Consider the following 26,537-nt stretch of genomic DNA (forward strand, 5'->3'; position numbering starts at 1 on the left):
CTTCTTTCCTCCCCTTCGTCCTTTTCTAACGACCATTCGTCATTTAACTAAAATGATATTTGCGGTAATATGTTCCTCTTTGCGGTGTAAAAATGGATACGAAGAGCCTTAATGTGGGCTCACTAATGGCTAACGTAATTAACATTTCAAAACAGCTGTGAAGCGGAGTGATACGTGCACAGTTAAAAGTCCCGGCGCGGTCATGATCAGCACTTATTGAATGCCTTTTGTCCAATCAAATGGCTTGGTCGGAACTAACTGTTGAATAAAACTCATTTGGGTAAAAATGAAAATAAAAATCAATAAAACGAAGAAGGAAAAATAAAAACACCACAAAAATTCCCCAGTCGTTGTCTATGGAGCAGCTCCAGACTTAATACTTTATAACATTTTACGTTTGAAACTTACTTCTCTGATTTCTGGCTTTGAGAGAGCGCCATGCTCACACATATTAACCCTTTGCAACCTGAGCAAACTGGCTTGATTTCTTTCAAACATGGGAAGAAAGCATTGAGGAACTTAACATGAAGTGACCCAAAGATTAACAAAAAAAGACACAAGAAAATTGACAGAAAATTAGCAAGAAAAGTAAAGAAAATTGAACAAGGAAATGACCTGAAAAATAAAATGCTAAAAAAACCAAAACATATAATAATATAGATACATATTATACATTTATATTCTGTAATATTATTTTAAATGTATAATATTAATATGATTTTCTGGACATTTTCTGGACATTTTCTTCCTTTATGTGTTCTAATAATGTGTTTTCTTGTCACCTTTCACCAATTTCAATGTAAAATTATGACTTTATTCTCGTAACACAAGTTTATTCTCATAAAATTACTTTTTTTCTCATAAAACTACGAATGAATTCTCTTGATATGACATTTTTCTCATATCATGACTTTATTCACAAAGTCTCAAATTAAAAAAAATGATCTCAATGTGGCCCTAAAACTCTCGTACTTCAGGAGTCTTGACTGTTAAATCAGTCATCAGTTATTTAAACCTGGAGACTATAATTAATGTCAGCACTTTTGACAAAAATTTTAACTCATGGTTCACGTACTATTTTTACGAGAGCTCTGAGCTGCAACTCATGGATGTTTACGCTCTCCCGACTGTAAAGAACCACCTACTATCACATGACGGTGATAAATCAATTAAGCAGATGGACCTTGAGTCAAGATTTTTTTTAAATAGTATTTCAAGAACAAACCTTCAAATCAATGCTTAAAGTTTTAGTTCTGAAAAAAGTGATAAAATGAGCACATATTTAAAATGCATTTTATTTTCCTTTACAAGAAACAAAAGCAGACAAAGAAATAAGATGAGGGGGAAAGGGAGTGGGAAAGCTGTATATAAAGAGATGCAACCTCTGGCGTCCTGAAAAAAATATGTACAATTCAAAATAATATCCATACAAAACATGCCACATACAATAAAAATGATCATTATATTTATTCATATTCCCTAAAAGTATCTCTGCTGTACAGATGCAACATCTTTTTAAAAAGTAGGTGAGGTTAAAAAAAACCTTCAATTTGAGCAAACTTTATTAAATTATAAGATATGCAGAGAACTTAAATTAAGATTCAGAGAAGTTAAAAATTATTCAGGCTAAAATCCAGTGAGCGGCATAATGTCTCGTCATGATCTTCCCTTGAAATAGAAACATACCAAAAAATATATATATCACTGCTTCAGATACTTGATCAATATCTACCACTTTAGAGAAGTTCTCCGTTATACTATGAGAGTGCAATTCATTACCAGGTTAAGTATGGGATTAACTTTGAGTATTACATCATAACATACATTAGGCCAAGTAACCATTTCACAAGGTTTACCAACACATTCACTTCTATAGGGAAGATATAAAAAAGCAAAACACTAACAATATTCTAGGGAATTCAAGATTTTCCATTCAAGAGTATATTAATCCAATTGTGACCGATTAAGGGACAGGTTTTGGTAATCAACAAGCAGTAGCATAAATAAAAAGAAAAATAAACACGAACAATATTACATAAATACAAATGCTATGCACCATTGTACTGCTTTACGCAAGAAAAGTGATTCTCATGTCTAATCAACGACCGTCCACATGAATCCAATCCATTTCGTAATCACACCGGCTTCTCGTCGCAGTTTGATTGGAGAAGACCAGACATTTTTCTCAAACCTATTTTTAACAAACTTGTCTCTGAGAGCTTATAGCAAAAAACACTAATAGAAAAAACAGGTAAATGCAAAACACTCTGGTTCATATACATAAAGATATTAGTTTGCCATTTTACATATATTTATATTTATATACAGCTTTATCTTTGTTAAAATGATATCCAGTGGTTGATTTTTTTTCTTCAATTTTATTTCTCTACACTTTTTGTCTTTATTGATTACAAAGGGGCTGGATAAAGAGTTGCTGTCCCCTAATGCATATACTATATATACAGTTTGTACAACTTTGCATTTTTAAATCATGTGAGGTCTTAGGTTAGGGGGAAGGAGGAAACAAAGTAGTATGGGAAGGTGGAGTTTTAGTAAAGCTCCCTTTAAAGACTTTTTTTTTTTCATTCATCTTACATAGAAATGAAAACAAATGCCCTTTTTTCCAATAAGTCTTTCCCTGCCATCAGTTCAGCCTCGAGAGGACAGTACCAGCACTAGAAAAGCACACTACAGGGGAAGTAGAAACACTGCAGGCTGGACTCAGGCAGAGGAAGACTTACTACAGTAAAGTTTCAACAACAGTCCACTAAATAATACAGAGAGGAAGAGGCATGATTCAAAGTTTAAGGTTGAGTTGTGAAAAGATTGAGTTGTGGGGGAATAAAAAGCATTTAATGGGACAGTAGTCATGCATCCACCAGCTGGTTTTCAACAAGTGGAACTTCAAATGTATGAAGCGACAAGCAAATGTGGTTAATTCTGGACTTGGCAGTCCTGTGATCCTAGAGCCATTCACTCACACCATCACTGTCTTTAACTTAAAAAGGTGGATGTTATTGTGCTTTCACACAGCTGATAACATGGTTCTTGAGACGCATAAATAAAAAGAAACAAAAAAAGAAAAAAGCTACATCAATATCCAGGAGGATTTGGTGACACCCGCTAAGCTTCTGATTGTGATTTTAATGCAATATCTTATCAAAACTGTCATATATTTCCTCTGTATAAACAATTCATGAATAATAATTATGTTGGCTCATTATTGTAAATCATCATCAGCATAGAGTAGATAGAGCAAACCTGCTGCTTAAGATTCCCTGCTTGTCCGAGAAGGCTAAGCCCATAAAAACATTCCCCCTTTCCCTCCCCCCCCGTTCCACAGTAGCAGTTAACAGTTTTTATACAAAGCAGTCGCTTCCCGCTAAATCAATGAGGTAGACTGGGTCCAACTAACCCACCTTGGGACTCCACACAGTCAGAACATCTGGTGCATCTGGAGCCACAGATCAATAGCATCTCAGATTTTATATTAACTTACATCTTTTTTTTTTCTTTTCTCCATCGATCATATGTAGTTCTTACACAGAGCCACATCAAGATTGTCTAGCTAGCCAATATCCGTGTTGTCTTCATTGATGACTTGATGGGAAAGTGCCTTTTCTGGGAGGTGAGGGGGAGGTGTGGTCAGGTGGGACAGGAGATAGGTCCGACTTAAAACATAAAAATGCATCATTAGTTCATTCTTAGTATTTTAAAATGGCTTTTTGTCGAAGCTCCCGGTGAGCTCTGCACTACGAGTTTTGATATCAGAGGGTCAGAATCATTTGGTAGATGTTGAGGATTGTTTTCCAGCCACTGTGAGATTATTGAGAACAGTCGAGGGGGGGGAAAGGGTTTTGGCTGAGGAAAAGGTGATTCGCTAGTCCAAACATGACAGTTAGTCCCACCATCAAGCTCGCTGTTGATGGAGGCGGTCGGTTGCTTTTATTGTTTAATGCTCTTTAAACCTTTGGCTACAGGTGTCAACGCTTTAGTCTTTCAATGACGGAGGCCAGCCATCCTCCAGGTCTTTCAGAACAGCTTATGCACTGGCTATGTAGGATTCAAAGGCTTTGGCGCAGGAGTGTTCTGGCACCAGTCAGAGGGGAATTCTCCATTTTTTCTTTCTTCCTGTTAGTTAGTTCATCCACTTTCGGCAATTCCAGGCTCCACAATGACAAGGGATTTTGTGCTGATCATCCTCGAAATCAAACTGGTAGTCGTAAGTCAGCTGGAAGAAAAAAAGGAAACTGATGTTAATGGCTGATGAGATTAAAAAAAGGACCTATAAAACTGAACAAAAGGCAATAAAGTTAAGGGGACATGTAAAGTGGGATTTATACTTTTGTTTTGAAACTCCACTGTAGGCTACTTCCCAGAAATATAACTACATGTCACTGCGACACTTCCCTTATTTATTTTTGTCAAATTGAAAACCATCTCCTTCTGTGGAGACAAAGCTCTAATTTCTTATTTCACAAATAAGATACAATAAATTGTGAATACTTTAAAGCCTCCACACACAATGGCTGTTAAAGTCCAGTTTATTTATGTAAGGTAAAATGTCATAGTTCATGCTAGTAACGCTAGTGTGTCTACTATAAGACAGCTGTTTTGTCGGTGAACGTTGTGAGTTTTAATGAAGCCCAATTTAACTTTGTAAAATGCTGCTGTTGTTCCTGGAGTCATATGAGAGGAATACTGTGCTAGCCACTAGGCTATTTTATGCAGCGTAAAATGCCATGTTTTTTTTCTTCAAATTACATTAGCATGTCATTTATGAGGGGAAAACCTGTCAAGCAAAAGTCAACTGTTCTGTCTGTAAACCTTGTGAGTTAAAACGGAGCTGAAATTTGGTACTTGTGTCTAATATCGTCTCTGTTAAGCAATGTTTCATGTTTTATGTGTGTGTTTATCTGTTTTGAGTCAATTAAACCTTCTAGTGCTTTGCAGGAAGTCAACACAGTGATACAGAAACCCTAGTGCCAACTATGGTTCTGAGGGTGTAACTGCAGAGTAACGCAGACACACCACCACATACGTGTAAATACTAAAACGGCACAACTATAAATCAGCCTTCAGTGGTCGCTTTTCTAATGTACTGCACCTCTTCTCCCTTGGGGATCCTACGGCTGGAAATGATAATAATCTTGTCTTCTTTGTCAAATGTTACAACTTCTGCAACACAGTTCGGGGCACAGGAATGGTTGACGTAGCTGGAGAGGAGAAAAAAAGGTCCGTTTCAAAAATCAGAAACATACTTGACTGAAGGGGTTTACAATGAGGCAACCAATAACAAAACAACACCTACCGAGCTGGGCCTCCTGTCAGCGTGGCATCAATCACCTGCTCATTGTTGATGCGGAACATGTAGATCCCACGGTTCTAAGTTAGAAAGAAAAAAAAACACAACAGAGAAAAGGTTGATAAGCAATTTTCCATTCAAATGTAATTTTTTTTCAGATGTACATTTCTTGTTGGTTCATGAGCGTTGTCCAGGTGAAGAATACATTTGAGCGACCCACCCACAAGGGTTATTTTTTCTGTGCATTCCTTAAACTCTGAACCAAAGAAATGCTTTTTTTGTGTACTTGACATTTAAGTGCCAGTGATGAATTGGCATACCTGCAGCTCATAGATCTTCTCACGGCGATTGGCCACTTCGTTGCGTATGACAGTACCAATGTACTCAATGACCATGGTGTGCTTCTCCAGATCCTTCGCAGCATACAGACCCAGGCCTTGAATGCGGGATCGTGCCAGATACACGTTATTCTTCCACTCGGTCTTCAGCCGCCGATACTGGGATGACTTGGAGTGGACAAACTGCTTGCTGTATGGTGTGTTGAGCTCTCCAGTGAAGGTACTCTGGTAGGCCTTTGACACGCTGGTGCTGTTTAGAGTGTGAGGTCTTGAGACAAATAGGAGAGAAAATGTGAGTGGACATCCAGACATTTGAAAGATGCATTTAGAAATTCAATGCTCTTTGGTAGATATTTCCAAAACATCTGTACAACTAATAATTTAAAAAAAACTGTGTTCAACAGGGGAAAATCACCCTTTCCTGCTCGATTTGAGCAAATTAGTAATCTGTTGTTTTTAAATCTTCTGTGAAGCCATATAAACCTTATAAATGCTGATATAATACATATTAATAAATAAAAATTACTTATGCTTTACTGATGTGTTAATGAGATAATGTGCAAAAGTATTCAAATGTTAATAAAGTCTCTCCAACAAGATGCCATACTTCAAATGATCTCACAGGTTTAAATCGGCTTGATAACATGCTTATCTGTACTGAACATGTGTAAATGTAATATTCACTGCAAATTTCTTGTGGCTTATTGCTCAAAGAATGCTGCTTTACCTCTTGCACTGTGTGGGGACTTTGGGCTCAGAGCGAGCAGAGCCGGTGGGGTTGATCATGAGAGGGAGCTCCATCAGCGGGTGACGGCCATATCGGAACTGGTAGTTCTGGCAGTTCTCCACGCCAGGCAACTAAAAAACAAATACAAATCATGTTAATCTTTCATGTACAGGTGAGCTACTGTAGCCCACAGATCTCAACTGCTGGGCTTCATGTGGGGTCAAGCTTTCTGTACACAGTCATGCTTATTGTGATGTTTGCTTTCGTCCTAACAATGAATCATGTGACTTGTTTCCATCTTATGCGAAGATTTCATATATTGAACTGATCTGGCAGCTATACAAAAGTTTCCAAAAGATATGTTTTAATAAAAAAAAAAGGTACTATTCAGTAATTTGAAAGTTTACTATTAAGAAGATAACCATCTCCTGGTATGTGTGAATATTGGCATAGAAAGGGTGTAAATTACAACAAGGAGACAAGGACAAAATTAAATGAAAAAGAAAGTGATACTTAATCTTGCTGCATTTTCTTACCGACTCAGTGATTCGCATGACAGCATGAACTGTGAGGCCGTACATCTCCTCTCCCTTGACATGTTCGGTGAACAGTTTCAACATAGACGAGTCTTCTCTGAGTTTCGCCACCTGCTGAACCACTCGTTCCCAGATCCCTAAAGACAAAGGTGGTGATTTAAATACAGTCAGTGGTCAAGAGAGTTATTTCAACTGTAAAAGTTCAACACTGAGACACACTATGTAGCATTAAGTGGGAGCAGTGTATAAGTTCCTACCCTGTGGAGTGGTGTCACGGTACTGCAGATCCTCCATGCCATGCTCCAGAACACGCACCTCAAACAGGGGGCGACCTTCATCCTCGTTGATGCGGCAGCGGTAGCGACAGCGCTTATTAGGCACACGTGTGCTCCAGTAAATGCGTGTGGCCTCATAGCCAACAGGGAAGATGGCAGTGGGTGAGTGGAAGTTGGCCATTTGGGACGGCAGCAACTGGCCAACGGCATGAAAGATGAGACCGCCGACACGGAACAGGTGGATACGATCACCTCGCTGTAAGATGCTAGCAATCTGCTTCACCTCATCACGCTCAATGTAGACACGCCGTAAAACAGCAAACATGCTGAGTTCGTCTTCGCTGGGGCCCTTCAGCTTGTGCTGGGTGCACAACATGGTCTTGTCCTTGAAGAACATGCAGCGTGCCCTGATGGCACAGGCAAAGTGGTAGACATTTGGGCAGCGTATTCTGTTACAACTGTTGGTGGCGCCTGTTTTCTGGCAGTATGCGCAAAGAGTCCGCAATCCGCGACGCAGAGCTACCTCCACATTGATAAGGGCACCGCCTTGCGTCTCATACACCTCTGTGGACCACAGGGCACAGTTGAGGTGCACCCACAAGTCCACATCAATGTTAAGCAACCGGGCAGGCCCATCTGTGGCGCCGTCACCTTCCTCGTGGCAGAAGCAGCATTTACGTTTATCCCGAGGCAGCTTCTCAGGTCGGAGAGTGATGCGCAGGCGGTCCATTAGCTCAGACACCTCACGGCTGCTCTCTTTCTTAGATCCACCCTTGCGTATTGTGATGACAATCTGTAGACGTTTCCAGCGAATTCCCTTCCATTTTTTCACTTTGGGATGTACCACCTCCTCATCGGGGGAGAGAGGCCTGCGCTGCTTCACTGCCTTAGGGGAAGACTCCACATTGCTGGGAGAATCTTTAGGAGGTTGAGCTTCATCAGTAGCCAAGTCCTCCTCCTTGACAACAGGACTCGGATCATCTTCAGTAGGAGCGGTGGGAGCAGTGGGAGCAGTGGGAGCAGAAGCGTCTGGAGCTGCAGGGGTTGTTTCTGGATCAGTGACCGACTCTGGAGCAGAAACTTCAGGCTCTGTGACATCAGCTGGTTGAGCTGCATCAGTAAGAGCATCATCATCATCATGTTCAGGCTCAGTCTTGATCTGGACACTGGTGGGACTGGAGGGAGGCGGAGATGGAGAAGCTGATTTTTTAGAAGGCTCAGCTTCGTTAGTTGGAGCTGGGACAGATGGAGTAGGATGTGGAGGAGATGGTGATGGTGGTGGAGATTCCTCCACTGGTATAGCGGGAAGGTGCCGCACATCCAAATCATTTACTTTGGTTGTGTAACAGTGCTGGGCCGGTTTGTCTTCTTTTTCTGGGAATTCCTGAAATACAAAAATGCAAGTATGAGATCAGCAGCTTTTATGAAATACACAACACTCAACATCTGATAAAAAAAGCTTAACAATTCACATTTCCCAAGACTTAAATGACTGACCTGTTTAATAAGTGCCAGAATGTCCACTTGTTTCTTCAGAGTACAGCCCGGTAGAGACACATCAAACTGCCTTAGCCACTCATCCTGACTGGGTGACACACTGTCCTTTGCGCACAGAGCCCCTGAAAACGTGACCACCTTAATATTAGTTTTTCATAATGGATTGAAATACTCAAAAGTCTTGCATTCATGTTTGAGAACAATGTAAATATCGTATGTAGCACCTGCGCAGTCACTCCAATAGTGACTTTGTTTTTTAACGGCAACTCTCCACAACTTTCTTGCTCAAGATGAGTGCAAAAAATTACATCATAAGAGGCTAAAAGACCAAGACTATGACATTTTGTTCCCCTTAACTGACATCAGACATCAAAAGCAAATTGTTCAGGTCCAGAAATATTTATCACTCAAAACTCCTCAGATCAGTGCTGAGCTTGGTAAATTAGCTTTTAGGTTTATTTGCACCCAATAAATGGAAGAAGTTACTAGAGGCACTGGAATTAGACAGGTTTGTGTCGGTAGGTCACTTTAAGTGTTTGCTAGATAATATGGTTATTGTACAGTGCTCCTGCTTTGGTTAATTCACAGGCCTGATTGTTTTTATTGCTTTTATTTTCAGCATTTTATTGTTGTTTGTTTTTCTCTGTTGTTGATGTTGTTATGTATCCTTCACTCGTGGCAGAATTGTTTGCTATTTAACCTTTTTCATCATTTTTACTGTTTTTACTGGTATTTAGAACTTTTAACAGACATTGCAGCTGGTTATTTGTTTTTATGGAATTCATCATATTACCATGATTGCCATCATATGTTATATATCCTTTCAGCAAACTAATGTAAATTTAGAGCATTGCTGTAAAACAGCTTAATGCTCAAGTCAATTTTTGCTGAATTAACAATGGTTTGATAATGATGATGATGAAATGGTTCAGGATATTTGCTGTGTAACAGAGTGACATGAAAACTATCATAAGCCACACTCACACACTTCATAATTAATTCAACTTACCACAATATCAGTACCCTACAGCCATTAACAATATGATGTAATGGCATAGCATGTTTTAATAAATGTCATGGACTTTTTGAGACAGTATAGCAACATTACTAAGCGCCATTACCCTATGTCTTGACAATGTGCTAAAATGTTATTACGCATGAATTTGCAACCTCAAGAATTACAGGCTCTGAGAGGCTCACAACTTTTTTACCAGTGGCTAAACAATCTTATACTGTTTGGATAAAGACTTTAATTCTTTTGGCTTAACCAGAATCAGCCTCAAAACTGCCTTTGCCAAAGCCACCAGACTCCATTTAAATAAACTGTTCTTTTAGTGTGTATATAGCCAGCATATTTACACATGTAACTGGGTGAATTAAGGGTTTATTTCAACCAAACCAGAGCTGGTGATCACCAAAACAGGAGAAAGACAAACCAAGACAGTTTCTGTGACTTTCATTTTGTTTCTGCCATCTTTGAATGAAGTGGTTTTTTTACAATGATACTGATAACTGTTTAAATGGTGCCTGGTGGGTGTGAAAACAGCGATTTTGGGGTCTATCTCTGCAGGGATTCATTGAAAATTGTTGTGAGTGCGACCATGCCTTGAGCGTTAACATTGCAGTCTGGCTGCTGCTATGGCTAAATGCCAGAACAATCTCAAAAATGTTGTTCCCATTCGTCACTTAGACTCAAAAACATAGGGAAACAGAATCTAGGTTCAAACAAAAATCCCCTTTAACTCTGAATTTTTAGGTTTATCCGACATGCAGAGAACCACACAGCAACTTTTCAGCATGGTAGCGAATGCTTTGTTTTTCCCCTCAGCGAAAAGGGACGTGATGTTTCTTGGGCAGTCCCATAAATACCAACTGCATCTATGACACAAAAGGACAATTCAAAGGAACAATAATCTGTAAATACATGCCTGACTGGTCAGGTCCTTTCCCAGGCCCCTCCAATCCAGGCATGTCAGGGTTTTGGGGAGGGAAAGTCACCTCATAAGAACCTGGCATCTTAATACTAAGCAGCTGGGCCATGGCCATCATGACATGGTTCAGTTTCTGGAGAAAAAAAAATGTCAGTTTAAGTTTTTTAACTATGCAAGAAAATTTTAAGTTGAACAGGGTGCAGTGATATTATGGTTTCGTACCTTGGCTGCAGCAGAGGACAATGTGAAGGTAACAGACACTTCATTGTTTTTGGCCTTGTCCCAGTGGTTGGATGTGGACACTACCTTGCCGTCGGCTGCTTCAAATGGTTTGTTTTCTGGGAATGCTACAGAAGAAAATGTGTTCATTATTTTGGCACTTTGCAATTTTGCCAGTAATATAAATGAATTAAATGGTGCAACTGAACTACACATTCACATTCATGATCGATTTCACCAATACATCTATACATAAATATAATGTGAGAAATGTTGCTCTTTTGGGAATCATGTTCAGGATGTTGTATAATACCTGGGATGGCAGTGCGAGGTATGAGGGGGATGATGGGGGATATTGCTCTCTCCGTCTCCTCCTCTTTAGGCTCCCGTAGGTGAGGGAAACGTGGCGTTTCATCTCCTACATTGCTCTCAGGGGATGATGCCGGGATGATGCTTTCTGGGGCATCCTCGTCATCACTCTCCATCCTGTTAGAAAGAAATCTTCATTTATAGCCACTCAGCAACAAGAACTGTATTCTGGTTGACGAAGAACTATAGATATTGTGCTTTTGTACCTGATGTCCTCATTCTGGTTGTGTGGTGGGGTTGGTAGAGCTGCCAGAATGTCCACACTCTTCACCTCCTCTTTAACAGAATCTGAAGGGAAAATTAGAGTATTTAGAGCCCAACTACTTAACAACTGCAGATAAGATATTCAAGAAAAAAATAATTGAATGCCAAATCCCTCATTGTTTACCCATTGGCTCCTCTGTTGGCTTTGTGTCTTTGCGACCCTCAGACATGTCTTCCACAGGAGTAACGCCATTCAGCAGCTTGTGCTGTACTGAAGGTGGAGGAGTAGGTGGCAGGGAGGATGGGGGTGTTGGTGGGTTGCTGAGGTTACTCTGTAAAGGCACATAACATTGTCCCAATACATCTCTTTTTTTTGACAAACAAACAGTGCTGCAGTGCAAGGTGTGCGTGTTTGAGAGAGAGTAACAGAAAGAAGGGAAGAGAAGGAGAAGATGGACTATTCCATGCATTTTTTTCCTGTATGTTATCAACAACTTTTGCAGAATGCTGCTTTTTCCTTTTTTGACTTAAATATTCTGCTGATGTGTATACTTGTGATTGTCCCTATTAAGCGATGTTTAATGTGTGTTTTGAGCGTGTTCTGAATCTACAAGACTTTACAGCACTTTACAGAAACTCCACTGCTGACTAGCGTTTTTGAGGTGTAACTGCAGAGCAACACAGACACACAAACGCACAAGTATAAATGCTCAGAACAGCATAGGCCACTTGCATAGGCTACAGCACAGAGTGAACGTGTGAACGTAGCTTTAGTTATACCTTTGTGAGTAACTGAGAATAGTAGTCTGGGATGTTGTCCAGCACTGCATTTCCAAAGGATCCTTTGAGCTGGGCTTTGCCATTGGCTGGGCTGCTTCCAAAAGGTGCAAACAGATCCAGACTGGCGGTGATTGAAGGCTCCATCAGGGGCAGCAGAGAGAGACCCTGCAGGGTAAATGTCAGTTAGTCTACATGAAGAAGAATCTTTAAAACATCAATGGCACAAATTATTTAAAGAACAAAAAAACAAAGTCTGCATACTATATAATGGTCCCATGAATATTTAACACAATTACCATCAAGGTGATATTTTGAGCTACATGCTCTTCATTAGACAAGCTATCAATGCAGAAACACTCCTCAAATACTATTACACCAGGTCACCTGATAGATCACCTGGAATCCAGTGGGATCCCATTTATAAATACATAAAGAAAAAAAAACGTATATAGATGACAACTTAACAAAATGTGGATTAGACGTGTGATGACAAGATGAAGAAATATAAAATCTCAAAAATGTGTATATACGCATGTACAGATAATTATAAATAACTACATACAATATATACCCATTGCCCCAGTGTACAGTACAAGAAAAATTACATGAATAGCACTAGTTTTAGATAACAACCTAGTGTACAGTATATAGATTGAATTAGAACTTCATTTTCCCATCCTTTTACCTGTTTGAGTTGTTTTATGAGGGCTTCAGCACTTTTTCCAACTTCCTCCTTCTTATTCTTCTTCCGTGCATTTGGCCCTCGGTCTCCAGCTGCCTTGTTAGTGCGCTTTGGCTTTTGTGCAGGAGCCCTTTTTGTTATAGACTGTAAATCCTGAAAGAGTCAAGACAAGGAATGAGAGTCTCTTTTCTCACAACAACATGATGAAGGCGAAAGGGATAAATGCACTACAGAAAAACATACCTCCATATTCCGTGGGGTCCCTTGAAGTTTTTGCTCCAGCATTGCTAGTTTGCTGTTGATGTGACCATTGATCTCATTGTGGATGCCCTCAGACGGCCTCTGAGCACCAAGCTGAAGGTTCTTGGTTCTCAGGAGTTTCTGTAGTAGCTGCTGTCCTGTCTCAGATCGAGGACCTTGAGTCCCAGGGTCTCCGGCCATGTTTCCAGCATTAATAAAGCTGGTGTTGTTCCCAGACGTAACTGCTTCGCCTGTTGCTTCTCGCTTTATAGCCCCAGGATGAGCCTCTGGCGCACCATCGCACTGAACCTCCCTTGGCTCCTGTTTGATGTTCTGTAGGGTCATTTTGCATAGCTCCCCTCCTCTAGAGCCATGTTGTGTTTGAGGACCGTGGCTCTCTGTGACCTGCTGCTGCGGCTGCTGCTGAACATTCATTCCTTTCTGTGGACCGTTGGGGATAACTGAGGCTGTGTGAGATGTTTCATTGCCTGATGTCTGACCTTCTACTTTCAATCCTGGACAATCAAGTGGACTCTTGGCTCCAGGTGACCTGAGTGGAGATGCCTTGACGTGACTGTACGGACTCCCCCTTCCAGCCCTACTGTCAGCTATAGGTGAGGAGACGTGGGATGAATGGGGTGAGGCCGGGTGGGCAGGGCTCATGCCGAAGGGACCTCTTGGGGAATATGCATGGGATGGAGAACCCTGCATGCGACCTGCTGCAGCTGCCATTAGTGCTTGTTGATTCTGGTTGGGAGTGGGTGGACGCATACCCATAGCTTGATTAAATGCGTGCCGTTGTGAATCCCCAGGAGAGTTAGCTACTGGCTGACGTGGAGATGTTGGCCTCACCATACGGCCTTGGTCCACAGGCGAAGGTGGCACTGGTACCTGGCCTCTCATAATATGTTGCTGCATCATCTCCCCTACTTGTGACTGTTGTTGCCCAGGGACCATCATCCCCTGCTGCATCTGGGGAACCACACCAGGCTGCTGGCCTAACATACCAGACTGCTGCGGAGTGCCCACTGCTCCTGACTTCCCCATGGCTCCATATGGGATCTGCTGCCCAACCTGCGGCATCTGTCCTGGTGGCATGTGAGGCCTCAACTGACCTTGCTGGCCTTGACCCATTGACATCCGCAGCATCTGTCCCTGCTGGAGCTGCCTCTGGGCAATCATGGCCTGGATGTGCTGTATCTGCTGGTTTGGGGGAAGATTGCGGAGCTGAGGGTTTTGAGCAATAATAGCCTGGATGTTGATGGGTGTGCGGATCTGTCCAGGTGGAACCACAGGTCGCTGTCCCATCATCCCTTGCTGCTGGGCTCTCATCATGCCCATCATAGCCTGTTGTTTTTGCTGCTGGGCCATGAGGGCTTGTTGCTGCTGACTATGGCCCATCACAACAGGCTGTGGCTGACCAGGATGGTTCTGGCCCATCTGCTGCTGCATGTTGGGATCTTGTGATTGCTGCATGGCATTTTGAACTGGTTGCTGTTGTTGCTGCTGAGCTAATAAATCGATTGGTTTCCCGTCCTCTTTAGCAGTATTCAAAATGGGCTTGTCAACACTGAGGGAACCTTGCCTCTGGAGAGTGAGCTGATGTTGCCGAAGCACACCAGTTTGCTGGTTTCCAACCAAACCTGCTTGTTGCTCAGGGACAGACTGAGGATTTGCTTGTTGCTGCTGGGCCATATAAACCTGGTTTTGATGCTGCTGCTGCTGCTGCTGCTGTAATTGTTGTCGCCCAATGTCAGTTTGATGATCATTTGCAGAGCCTAGTTGGGACATCTGATTGGGAGTGGAAGGTCCGCTTTGCTGTGGTGGCGTTCTTGAATCAGGGCTGAGGATCCCACCCTCTTTGGGGCCTGAGTTTTGGTTGTCTTGAGCTTGCTGTGGCTGGGGTGTGATACTTCCTGCTGAAGGGGAGGATCCCATCTGTGGGGTAGAGGGTTGTGAGAGCACTCCTTGCTCTTGGCTGGATTGACTGATCAACTGTGTTTGTTGTCTTTGCTGTGCAATCTGCTGCTGCTGCTGGAGGTGGGCCAAATTCTTTGCAACATTTTGCTGCTGCTGCTGCTGTTGTTGCTGCTGCTGCTGCTGCTGAGATGCAAGCATACGTTGGGCAAGGATGTTCTGTTGTTGTGGAGTCAGTTGGGTCTGCGGACCCCTGAGGCCAGGATGACCTGGAGATCCAACCATTCCCTGCTGACCCATCATCAGCTGAGGCCTCTGTTGTTGCGATGGTGGAACTTGCGGGTTCCCCATCATCCCTGGTTGAACTGCCATCATTGCTTGAGCATGGTTCATAGGCTGGCCTCCTGCAAGGTTCTGCTGCAGTGGAGCCACAGACTGGCCTCCAACCATTCCTTGTGGAACCTGCACCATACTCTGCTGGTTGGTTGGCATTCCCTGTTGAGCATTTGCTTGCTGTTGGGCCATGAGTGGGTTCCCCATCATACCTGCTTGTGGCTGAGCGATTAAGCCAGGCTGTTGATTTGGGTGTGGCATTGGTTGCTGACCCATCATCACCTGCTGCTGTTGCTGGAGCTTTGCCATCTGCATCCTGTGTTGAAGCTGTCTCTCTTGCAGAAGCCTGGGGTCTGCACCTTGCATTCCAGGCCCCTGTGGGAAGAATCCTGCTGGAGCCCCAGGAGGACCTGGGGCCCTGGCACCACCGGCACCGAGAGCTGCAGGAAACTGGGGCTGGGCTCCACCAATAAAGGGCTGGCCTTGGGGCATCCTGACCGGCATTCCACCTTGGGGCAACACACCTGGGTGCTGGCCTATTACTGGTGCTCCCTGTTGGCCTATCATCATCTGGCCAGGCATCTTGGGGAACATGTGAGGGGGCCCTCCTTGTGCAGGATGACCAGGGGTAAGAATTCCTGAGCTCTGTTGATGCTGCTGCTGCTTGCTCCTGTACTCTGCAATGAGATTGGTGTGTTCCTTCTGCTGCTTTCGTACCTAGAGCAGAATGATTATGAAAAAACACTTTATTTTCATATCAAGATGCCAAATTTCTCATAAAACGTTTATGCAGCTGTCTTAATTAGATTCTTCAAAGATCTACACACCTGGTCAAGCTGTTTCTGAATTTTGCTCTGCTCTTCTGTAACCAACTTTAGTTTCTCAGCATCTGCCTCTGCAAACTCCCTGCCAGCTTTCTTGGCAGTGCGTTGCTTAGCACACAGGGCCTTGCGTGATTTGCGGTGAACTCCAATCTGTTCCTCCAAAAACTTCAACTGCATTTGGAGTAACTGCTGGGTGTGAAGAAGCCATTCTTCATATTGGTGCTGCTCTGCATCATCTGTAACAGAAGAGCATAACATAAGACAACCATAAAATGGGGACAGCAATATAACATTTCCTAATGACTAAAGACATTTATATTTAAAAAAAAAAAAAAAGGCAAGTATTGGTCAAACATACTGATGATTCCTTGCACAAACTGGGGAGGGTTAGGTCTCGACTGGGCAGGATCACTTGTTTCTCCCTCCTAAAAATAAAAACAAAGCATTTAATAAGTCAGCTGCAATATTTGAGTAAATCGGTCACCTCTGACAAGAAAGACAGCATACCTTTGGAGGTCCAGACGGAAGTTGACCTGGATCTGTGCCTGGGGCAGAGGCCAGCCTTTGTGCAAGCAGAGAAACTTGTTGCCTGAAAAATATAAAAAAAAACAAAAAGCAAGATGTATTATTATACCTGCAGTGTTCTGAACAAAGGTCTGTAATGGCATGTAGTTACCAAACCACTGAGCACAAAAGTTCAAATTAATATGATGTTGCCACCACCTGATGGATGTCTTGTGATGATAATAGATAACATTACACAGTTAAACAACTACACTGCTGCATACTAGCTCACTCCCTTTTCGAGGAGTGCAAAACAGTCTTAAGAAAATATGCCTAACATGCACCTCTAAAAATATTTCTAAACATCTGCCTCAGTAAACAATTGTGATACTAACTCTGCAGATCCTGTAGAATAGGTGTTAGTCAATGCTTACTGAAGAGACAGTTATCAACCAAGATATATCACTTCCCTGTTAATTTTATGTAAGTGTGTCGTGTTTCTCAGCAAATGAAAATGCAAATCAGTATTTTTTTCCATTTGTTAGTTTTGTGCTAATGTTTTGACAAGGGTGTAACGAGACCACATTATTTAAAGAAGACCAGTACCTGACTCTAAATAAGGCAGAGGTATTATCTCAGCAGTGCCCTACTGAACCTTTATCCTTTTATAAATGAACATGTTTTTCTGGCTGTATTTGTTCAACACAGGTGGCTAAACAACTTGAGTGTACTAAGCCTTGAACAGTTACTCTGAATTGTGATGTTTTTATAATCAAATTGCAACTGCATTATTCCTGAGTGTCAAGACCCAAACCAAGACTGGGTTTTTCTATGCATATCAGGGTTCCCACATATTTTGACAAAAGTTCAAAACTTTTGAACTTTCGAATAAATGTTCATGGGAGCATTTAATAGTGTGCAGACTTTTTATGTTCTTTGATATCTGTTTTTGCTTTGTCCAGCACTTAGTCTTTATAACTTTTGGATGTGCATGCTGCTTTGAAGCTTTCTCTGAGAAAAAAATCTGCAAATTTTTTTTCAAAATCAAAATGTCACTGTCAATCACACTTTCTATCAAAAGTGTGATTGTGAAATTTCTTGCCTTTACCAGTTTTTCATGGGAAGTCGGCTATATTAAAATGAATTTTAAACAACTCACCAAACTGACTCCGAACTTAAACCAAAGAATGTCCAAATAATGTATACAAGTTTTACACAAAAAAGTACCTGTTAATGCCAGGAGGAACAACCATTGGATCCTGTGCCAACACTCTCTTGATACCCTTAAGTGCCACCATCTTTGCCTTGGCAATGGGATCCATGATGTCATCAGTAGCAAATTTGTCTAAATCTGTGATAAAAGAATGAGACAAAGTCTGTTGATATAATATGACATCAGTACGCAATGATGACAGTGACAAGACACAGCGCTTACCTTTATCTGGGAAGAAGTTGTTAGCCAGAGGTGGCTTAACCACTTGCTGCGGCTGCTGTTGATGAATGACACCTGCGTGCATCCCTGGCTGCCCCATCCTCACCATGGCCGACTGCTGGGCCACATTCATGTGAGGTGGAGGTGCCATTCCGGTGCCCATAAGCCTTTGCTGCTGCTGCTGCTGCTGCTGTTGTTGTTGCAGCATGTGCGGAGGCCGAGGTACCATTCCTGGCTGAGCCATCATTCCTTGTGGTGGTGGACGATGGTGGTGTGGCAGCATTATCTGTCCAGGTGCCTGTGGGTTCTGCTGTTGATTTGAGAGGCCAGGAAAATGAGGCGCCATGCCTCCCTGGTGGAGTGAACTGAGCTGCTGCTGCTGCTGTTTCTGTAGTTCCTTCTTCTCATGCTCCAGCAGATCCTGTATTAGAAGGGGCAGCTCACCATCTAAAGAGCTCTCTACCTTTGCCAAATCTACAGCAGGAGAGTGCTGTTCCCCTACGTCAGGCAGCCCCAATGGATCATCACCAATATCTGCATGTGGAGCAGCTGGAGGAAAAGGCAATGCATCAGCTGGGCCTGGCAGGGGGTATGGAAGTCCCCCTAATCGAACAGAACTGAGGGAAGCTGACTGGTTTTCTGTTTGTTCAGGCTTGGCTGGTTGTTCAGTCCCACCGAGAAGCATTGACACAGCCTCTCTTATTTCATCTTTCACCACAGTCTGTCCTGAATGCAGCTGAGGGGTCATACCTCTGTCTTCTGCTTTGACCTTGGAGATATCAGCAGTTTCTGCAGAGGGTGGCAGTTGGGCATCAGACCCCTTTGCAGTGGCAGGGGCTGTTGTGAGAGAGTCCTTCCCTGGCTCCACTTTGGTTTTTTCTTCCTCCACTTTAACAGCTCCAGAGGAAGTTGACGGTGCTTCACTTTCTGCTTCCACCAACCGCAGCTGGTCTGAGAAAACATCTTTAGGGTCTCCCTGGTCCAGTTCAGGGTCAGTGTAAGCCAGCAGGTCAAACTCATCGCTGTTGAGCAAGTCGTCTAGATGTGGATCATTGGTTTCAAGGTTGTCTAGGTTGCCTAAGTCATCATCTCCTTTGTCGGGGTCTAAGTCTAGCGCCAAATCGTCCTCATCCTCCACACCTCCATCCCCTGGAGCATCCCCAAGTCCCTCAAGGTCAGGCTCTGGCAACTCTTCGCTGTTTTCTGCTGTGGCAGGCTGGGTCTGAGTGACAAGGCTTGGTTGCCGCAGCTGATGCTGCTCAGTGCTAGGAATGTTTTGAGTGGAAGAAGCTGCCTGGGGCTGAAGGTGGGGCTGTTGTGTTACTGGGCCTGCAGACTGCTGAGGCAGTAAAACTGACAGTCCGCCCTGCTGTAACCCCAGCTGTGAGTTGCTGCCCCCCTCTGTCTGAATGCCACCAGCTTGAGCTATGGGATGTTGCTGAACATAAGATGCTGCCATCTCTTGCTGTGGGACAAAGAGACGTGGTCTGGGCTGGGGTCCACGGGGCATAAACTGAGGTCGTAGGGGTAGCCTCTGTGAGTTGTGTCTTAATTCAATGAACTGTGGTGGAGGTCCTTGACCCATTGGCTGCATGTTCTCTCCTCCATGTCCTGGAATCATGGCGTGAGGGTTTCCCATGCCTTCCATACCCTGGATGTTGACAGCAGGGTTGAGATTGTGCCTTATGCCCATAGCCTCCATGACGGGCTGAGGGAACCTCCGTGGACCTGGAGCCTGGCCCTGCCACTGAGGAGGGAATGGCGGACGGGCAAACATGCCCTGAGGTCTGGTGGGCCCTGGTGGCCTGAACAACAAATACAAACAAGAGGAGAAAACATATTTCAATTGAAATTGAAACAGAATCTATATTACAGATTTTTGAAGATGATTCAGATTCAGACAACTTTATGAATCCCACCAGAGGGCAATTTGATTGAACAACTTGCTGTGTTCACTTACAGGAACATGTAGACACAAATAGATAGGTAATAAATAAAAAATAAAAAGGTGCAAATGAGTTCAGAGGAATAAACAAATCTATAAGTACAATAAGTTTGGTTATGAATAAAATCAATAAAAGATTTCAAATGGTGGCTAGTCTTACAAGCAGGTAAAATGTAACAATGTTCAACAGCAACAGAGAAAATTCACCTCTACTCGTCCAGATGAGGCTAAAAAACGTCACTTTCTGAAGGTTTTGTGATGTGAGAGGTGGAACTAATTTAGGAATGTTTTTGTTTAGATATGTATACACCTAAAATGTGCTATAATCGTAACCAAAATAACCAGATGCTGTGTTAGATATTATCATGAATGAAGAGCATGGGAAAATCTCAAATTTTGTTAAACAGAACCAAATCTTATTATTTCACACCAATTGTGAAATCTACTTCAATGACATGGTTACCTTAGTGCACTAGGATCCATCATGGCAGGGGCTCCTGTAGGTGGTGGACGAATGAGTTTGTCTCCCATGCCTCCAGCAGCCATGGGCATCTTCCCTGCTGCAGAAGCCTGAGGTCCACCAGTAGCAGCAGGAACACGATCCTTAAGGAAGTAACGATGGCAGAAATAGGCAAATGTAACATTCCATTTATTTGTAATTAAATGTAGCATTTACACAGCACTTTTCTCCAAAGCTCTTTAAAAATTGCCTCTCATTCATTCACACATTCCTAAGGCCCCATTTAAACAATCTACAGCACATGGTGTACACTGCATGGCACAAGTGCATTTATGGCGTGTTTGCTAGGTAGACGGCACATAATTAAATTTATCAGTTATCTATATTCATTCTACATTTTATCCATTAACTCTTCAGCAGAGCAGGTATGTGCTTGGCTTGTACACAGGCCATACAAAGGCTACTTCCTAACTGCTACATCACACTGTTGTAAAGATGTTACATTTGCATGGAAAATTGCTGAAGGTGTATACCTGCGGATAGGGTGGTGGTGCTCTGTGGGCCTTGTCTTGTTGAAAGGCTGCCATTTCTCCTCCAGACCAGCCAGGAGATGCACCGCCAGCAGCAGCAGCAGCCGCCTCCTTCTCTTGTCTGATGGAATTTCTCTGCATTTGTTGTCTGATTAAGAATTCCCTCAGTTTCAGTCGCTAAAAAACATAAGAAGCATTGATTAGCAAAACATCTAGCAGGTACATAGCCTGATTATTCACTGGCTAATACTGTGATACCTGTCGGTGCTTTTCCAGCTCAGAAGGGCTGAGGCCTACTAATGCAGGGTCCTGCACCGCTGCAATGTCAGACATTTCTTGAGCACCTGGCAAAGCTGGCTGGTGAGGGGCATCTGGCTGGCGGGCAGTTGGTGTTTCTTGAGATCCAGAGGGAGGTGGCACCCTGGAGCTGAAGCCATCTGCCCCCATCGTTTGCTGAGTTTGTGGCTGTGGCTGCTGAGGCTGACCCTGTAACATCTGACTCTGCTGTTGTGTTATTTGGAAGCCTCCCGTGCTGGGGCTGCGGCTGAAAGTAGGAGGTGCTGACGGTTTACCAGAGAGAGGATCCCCTATGGAACTGTTGTTGGGATGGGGTGGAGGTGGCTGGTTGGGATGAGGTGAGCTTTTATAACTTGCAGTTCCCTCTGAGGCAACAGAGGAGGGACGAGGGGGTTTGTGGATAGTAGCAAAAGGGTCTCTAGATTGTGGTCTTGAGGGTGGCTGAGAACAAGGGTCTGGGGATTGGAAACGAGGGGTAGCAGGAGACTGGACAGAGAAAGCATCATTGGAGAGGCCACCGGGAGTGTGGGGAGACTGAGAGCTGCCCTGGGACTGTGGGCTGGAGGGCACTCTAGAGCATAGTTCCTGTTGACCTACAGGGTGTCTCTGGGGTCCAAGAGAGCAGTTGTCTCCTGACTGCGGCCTGGGAGTCAGTGGTGGCTGAGGATGGGGGTCAGAGAAAGGGTGGGAGGGAGACTGCCTGTAGCCTTCAGAGGGGTGGCTAGGCGAAGCTCCAGGATGAATTGACCCACCCTCCCCTTGGTGCATTCGTGGCGTCATAGGGGCCTTGAATAGACCATCCCCAGACTCCAGCATCCCAGCAGGAGAGCCAGTGGACAGATCAGGTCTTCCAACTGCAGAGGAGCGTGGTGAAGGTGCACTCATATCAGCCCTGTACTGCCCTGTGCTTGCGGGTGAAGAAGCCACTGCAGAGGGTGATGGAGATGAACCGTACTCTTGCCGCCCCATCCCTTGCTGTGCTCTGAAAGGGTCTCCATAGTGCGTATTGTGAGAGGGTGAAAAAATGGGCGACTCCCCTAGCCCTGTGCCTCTGGAATGAGGACTTTCTGGAGGTCCTAGAGACTCCAGGGAGCCTTGCTGTGATTGTGGTAGATGACTCTGTTGCTGCTGCAGCTGTGATCTGAAGTAGGGGTCAACCTGCTGAGCCCGTCTGGGGGTTCCAGGAGTTCCTGGTTGCATGTCAAAGGGGCCAAGACTGGCTGGCCGTCCCTGAGGAAGACCCTGTGGGCCGGAAGCGGAATAACCTGAGGAAGAGGCCTGTAAGGGGCTGGCCCCAGCATGGGAGAAGGGTGTGGTTGGGTGAGAGTGAGAATGGGGTGACTGAGGAGGAAGCTTGGCCAAGGGATCTGTCCGGATTTCAGCTGACCCTGGGGTCTTAACAGGTCCATCTGAGAAAAAGACAGAGGATGATCCTGAATCTGGAGGGAAGGGAAATGGGCTTTCTGCAGAGCTGGGTTGGGAAGAGATTGACATGGATCCTGAAGGTGGCGGGATCTGGAGGTGTAAACTTGGCCGTTCTGTCTTCACACGCACTCCCTCGGTCTTGATTGGCCTGCACACCTGAATCTCTGCCTGCTGAGAGAAGAAGAGCGCACAGGAAACGTGAGCAATCAGCACCATGATAACCCTTTATTCACCTTGACAATGCAAAAGGATGCTGCTGGTTTAATCACCTTCTGCGCCTTGTTGATCCTCTGAGCTGCTCGGTTATCTTTGGCCTTTTGCTACACAAAGAAATTAGATAAGAAAAATATTAAAGTATTTAAATTGCAATTTTACTTCTGCATAACATTTTTTTTCTGCAAAATTGCAGAAACATTATAAATAATACATGATACATTATACACGTGCAGGCTTAATCTGGATCATCTTAATGCCAGATTTGTTAATGTTTTTTACTTAAGGCTTTCTGCATAGAAGTGAGGGTACCATAAGCCACAAGGGACAATTTGATCAAACACAGAATAAAAAAAACATGGCGCAACTAACTACAAAAGTGTAGGACATGCAGAAAAATCATATAGCTATTACAAATCCTTGAAAAAATAAAGAAAAAATACATACCAGATATGGAACCTTGTCAGCAGCTGACACCTTCCTCCAGATCTTCATGATCTGCTTACAGCGACTAGCCCAGTCTGTGACAGGAGAAATATTTTACAGCTGCTCAATATCTGACAGAGATAAAAACCTTTATAAAAATGTTTCTTCTGTTGGGTCTCAATTAATCTTACTTATTGGCATTGCATTTCTTCCACACTCACCTGGGTAGTCCTGTTTGAGTGTGGGAAAGTTGGTATTGGCATAAAGCACAGGGGAAATTGTTGAGAGTTCTCCTAGCTCCTCATCTTTCTCCCAGCGCTGGAGACTACGCTGGTTGTAGGACAGTCCATCGCCCTCCGCCTCAGTGGGGGTCGGTGGAGAAGACGGGGTTGCTGGGGTAGAGGGAGTGGCCCAGGGGCTTTCCTCACCCCCATCTGGACTGAACAGTCCTCCTCGGTCCCTATACATCATATAAGATGTTACTGTCCTACATAAAATAATAGACGGCTTTGTATGTATCAACAACACTGGAAAAAAATGACATTGCATGCATGCTTTTACAATGTGATCTACGACTTCAGTTGCAGAGCTACATACGACATATGGTTGTAAAAAACAAAAATGCACAAGGCATTTCAGTATTGGTCCTACCGCATATCAAAGAACGGTGACTGGGAGAGGCCAGGAAAGGCATCCATCATTCCAGCTGAGGGCAGGGACCCTGCAAGAGATTTCCCATGTTTTATTCCCAAGCCAAACTTCAGTAAAACCCAACTTGCATACTCAGCCGTTACAAAGTCCTCAACCATATTTTCAAAAGAGTTTCAATCATATCTTCTGCAGACATGCCCTTGTACACACCTGAGAGGAGAGCTCTCTGTGGCAGAGCACTACGATTGAGTTCTCCCTTACTGCCCTCCAAGATGGGCTTCATGCCCCCCAAAGAGGAGCCATCTGACACTCCCAGAACCTTCCTGAAGAACTGCTCAGAGTCTTGACTCTCCACCCCTTGCGGAAGACCTGTCACATAGGAGGAACAGCATGTAAGGTATGACTACTACATCAGGAATTAAATCTTTCCCCTAGTTAATGTTTCATACTGTATGCACCAAAATCTTTCTCTCAGGGTACTACCTTCACTTTTCTCTGCATCAGATTCATGAGGATCATTTGACGCCTGGTCCTTCAACGATGAGGACGGTGCAGAAACTCCTAAAAATGTACACGTTTAAACCAACTGGCAATCTGCAATCTCAAGATCATAACAATAAACCAGAAGCAAAGTGTCCACGCAGACACTTACCTGCACCTTCTCCCTGAGCCTGGGGGGCTTCACCCCCCTCTTGCTTGAGAGGAAAATTATCTCTCACCACACGATCCTCAGCTAGTGAGAGAAGCACAAAGGTCACCAAGGGACTAACCTTTTTCACTTCCAGTGTCACTAATAATCTGAACAATTTTCATGTGTCATAGGTCAAGTTAGTGCTCTTACTCTCTGGAGCAGCAGGTTTGACCCCTGGTGGTGCTGGTAATGAAGGTCGGACAAGGCATGTGCCTGGCCTCTGCCCCGGGGGTATCATCACAGCTTTCTTACTCAAGTCTATTAGTGTCTTCCCAAAGAAAGCCTCCTGCAGTGAATTACAAACATTACAAATATTATCTTTATGTCCCTGGAGACCATAAGTTCCAAAACTGTTAAAATCATGGGGCCTAGAGAGACATGAAACCTGGAGATAAGCTGGAAACATGTCCTCAAGTTTGCTCTTCTTCCGTCCCCGACGTTTCTTGGCCTGTTCCTCGCCCTCCGCTGGCTTAGGATCCATTATGTTATCTGTGTCAGGGTGAGGTCCTACACAAATATAATCATACAATTCAATTTCCCAAATTTGAAGTATTCTCGACAGACAAATGCAGTCGCACTTCTCCTAGTAATGAAAGGATGATGAGGAGATTCCGACCAAAAAAAAAAAAACAGCCATGCATTAAAAATTGCGAGGGGGTTCATCTTTTTGCTGTTGGACTGGTTGACCCTGCTTTTTTTGCCTAATCCCTCCACATTAGCCCCTCCGCTGTGTTAACAGAGTGGCCTTTTTTTCACCCCAGAATGATGTTGGTTGGAAGGACGTTTCACGTTCAATAACTGAAAATTTTCTTAAGCAAGCAAAGAACCCTATCCCCTTTAATCGCTACTACTTTCTGAATTCTGAACTTATTTTATTCTAACATTTGATACTGGTTGAAATGAAATTCCACAGTCTACTTTTGTCACTGACCTTCTTCAATGGTTCTCTCTATTGGCTGTCCATCTAATGTAGTCTCTCCAGCCAGCTGGGCAAAAAATTCTTTCTTCATCCGTGTGTGACACTTCCTTTGTCGCACCATGAAGCCTCCAATTCCTAATACAAATTATAGATAAATATTTTTGAATATCAAGTGGATGCTCAGTCATCTATGTGAATGTGAAAAGTTGTTTTGTGAAACTTAGGGTAGCTTACCTGGTCTGTAAGGTTTCCGCTTCCTTTTTTTGCTATCATCTGTCTCCTCAGCTCCGCCTTTGAGACCCTCACAGTCAGCCATGCCTTCAGTGCCTCCCTCTGCACCACCTTCTCTGTCAGGGCTCCCTGGGTTCTCCATCTTGGATTCGCAATCCATGGGCTCCCCGCAGCCTAGATATACAATACAACATTGCATTTGCATGAAGCCTTATATTCATATGGTGAAAATACACCTGAAAATTGTGTATAAACCACTGGATGAGCAGAAAGTGTGCAAACCTTTTCCATCTTCCCCTTCTTCAACCTCCCTGAGATCCATTCCATCAGGACCTCCCTCACAACACAGAGTGCCGAGACGGGAGCGACGTTGCCGTCTCTTGTGCAACGGAGACATGGATATGCTGCGAAGCAGGGACATACCTGACTCCGTCAGCCACACACCCTCCAACCGGTAGAACTGGGGTTCTGTCAAGTGACATTTGCAAATATGAGTGACTTACAGTCAAACAAACAAAAGATGACCATGTATAATGTGCTTGTGATAATAAACACGAATAACCAAAATCCACTAACCTGGCTCTTTGATCTTTATTGAAGCCATAATAGCTGACTCTACTACTGTGAAGAAAGGTA

At 43.7% G+C, this 26,537-nt stretch overlaps 1 protein-coding gene across 5 annotated transcripts in view; it reads right to left on the minus strand.

Annotated features, from left to right (window-relative positions):
* Window positions 1-1,279: 1,279 nt before the first annotated feature.
* kmt2d (lysine (K)-specific methyltransferase 2D) overlaps window positions 1,280-26,537 on the minus strand; it is a 35,994-nt gene continuing 10,736 nt past the window's right edge. For 3 of the 5 annotated variants that reach the window (XM_042491331.1, XM_042491327.1, XM_042491328.1), the window contains exons 19-55: window positions 26,478-26,522; window positions 26,184-26,369; window positions 25,905-26,075; window positions 25,683-25,805; window positions 25,137-25,258; window positions 24,902-25,037; window positions 24,713-24,793; window positions 24,544-24,621; window positions 24,271-24,429; window positions 24,061-24,130; window positions 23,631-23,869; window positions 23,431-23,504; window positions 23,040-23,090; window positions 21,307-22,941; window positions 21,052-21,225; window positions 20,522-20,661; window positions 18,117-19,918; window positions 17,909-18,032; window positions 16,685-16,766; window positions 16,536-16,602; window positions 16,181-16,413; window positions 13,107-16,070; window positions 12,867-13,016; window positions 12,182-12,346; window positions 11,586-11,733; window positions 11,404-11,485; window positions 11,142-11,314; window positions 10,832-10,956; window positions 10,607-10,742; window positions 8,679-8,800; window positions 7,164-8,565; window positions 6,907-7,043; window positions 6,371-6,501; window positions 5,626-5,911; window positions 5,312-5,385; window positions 5,108-5,216; window positions 1,280-4,231 (exon numbers count right to left, since the gene is read on the minus strand). In XM_042491331.1, coding sequence (XP_042347265.1) covers window positions 4,139-4,231; window positions 5,108-5,216; window positions 5,312-5,385; window positions 5,626-5,911; window positions 6,371-6,501; window positions 6,907-7,043; window positions 7,164-8,565; window positions 8,679-8,800; window positions 10,607-10,742; window positions 10,832-10,956; window positions 11,142-11,314; window positions 11,404-11,485; window positions 11,586-11,733; window positions 12,182-12,346; window positions 12,867-13,016; window positions 13,107-16,070; window positions 16,181-16,413; window positions 16,536-16,602; window positions 16,685-16,766; window positions 17,909-18,032; window positions 18,117-19,918; window positions 20,522-20,661; window positions 21,052-21,225; window positions 21,307-22,941; window positions 23,040-23,090; window positions 23,431-23,504; window positions 23,631-23,869; window positions 24,061-24,130; window positions 24,271-24,429; window positions 24,544-24,621; window positions 24,713-24,793; window positions 24,902-25,037; window positions 25,137-25,258; window positions 25,683-25,805; window positions 25,905-26,075; window positions 26,184-26,369; window positions 26,478-26,522 — 12,089 coding nt within the window. In that variant the 3' untranslated portion in view covers window positions 1,280-4,138. The remainder of the gene's footprint in view (window positions 4,232-5,107; window positions 5,217-5,311; window positions 5,386-5,625; window positions 5,912-6,370; window positions 6,502-6,906; window positions 7,044-7,163; window positions 8,566-8,678; window positions 8,801-10,606; window positions 10,743-10,831; window positions 10,957-11,141; window positions 11,315-11,403; window positions 11,486-11,585; window positions 11,734-12,181; window positions 12,347-12,866; window positions 13,017-13,106; window positions 16,071-16,180; window positions 16,414-16,535; window positions 16,603-16,684; window positions 16,767-17,908; window positions 18,033-18,116; window positions 19,919-20,521; window positions 20,662-21,051; window positions 21,226-21,306; window positions 22,942-23,039; window positions 23,091-23,430; window positions 23,505-23,630; window positions 23,870-24,060; window positions 24,131-24,270; window positions 24,430-24,543; window positions 24,622-24,712; window positions 24,794-24,901; window positions 25,038-25,136; window positions 25,259-25,682; window positions 25,806-25,904; window positions 26,076-26,183; window positions 26,370-26,477; window positions 26,523-26,537) is intronic. The other 2 variants (XM_042491330.1, XM_042491332.1) reach the window with 2 other exon arrangements.

Source organism: Plectropomus leopardus, chromosome 8 (assembly GCF_008729295.1).
Source record: "Plectropomus leopardus isolate mb chromosome 8, YSFRI_Pleo_2.0, whole genome shotgun sequence".
In the NCBI taxonomy this organism is placed as follows: domain Eukaryota; kingdom Metazoa; phylum Chordata; class Actinopteri; order Perciformes; family Serranidae; genus Plectropomus; species Plectropomus leopardus.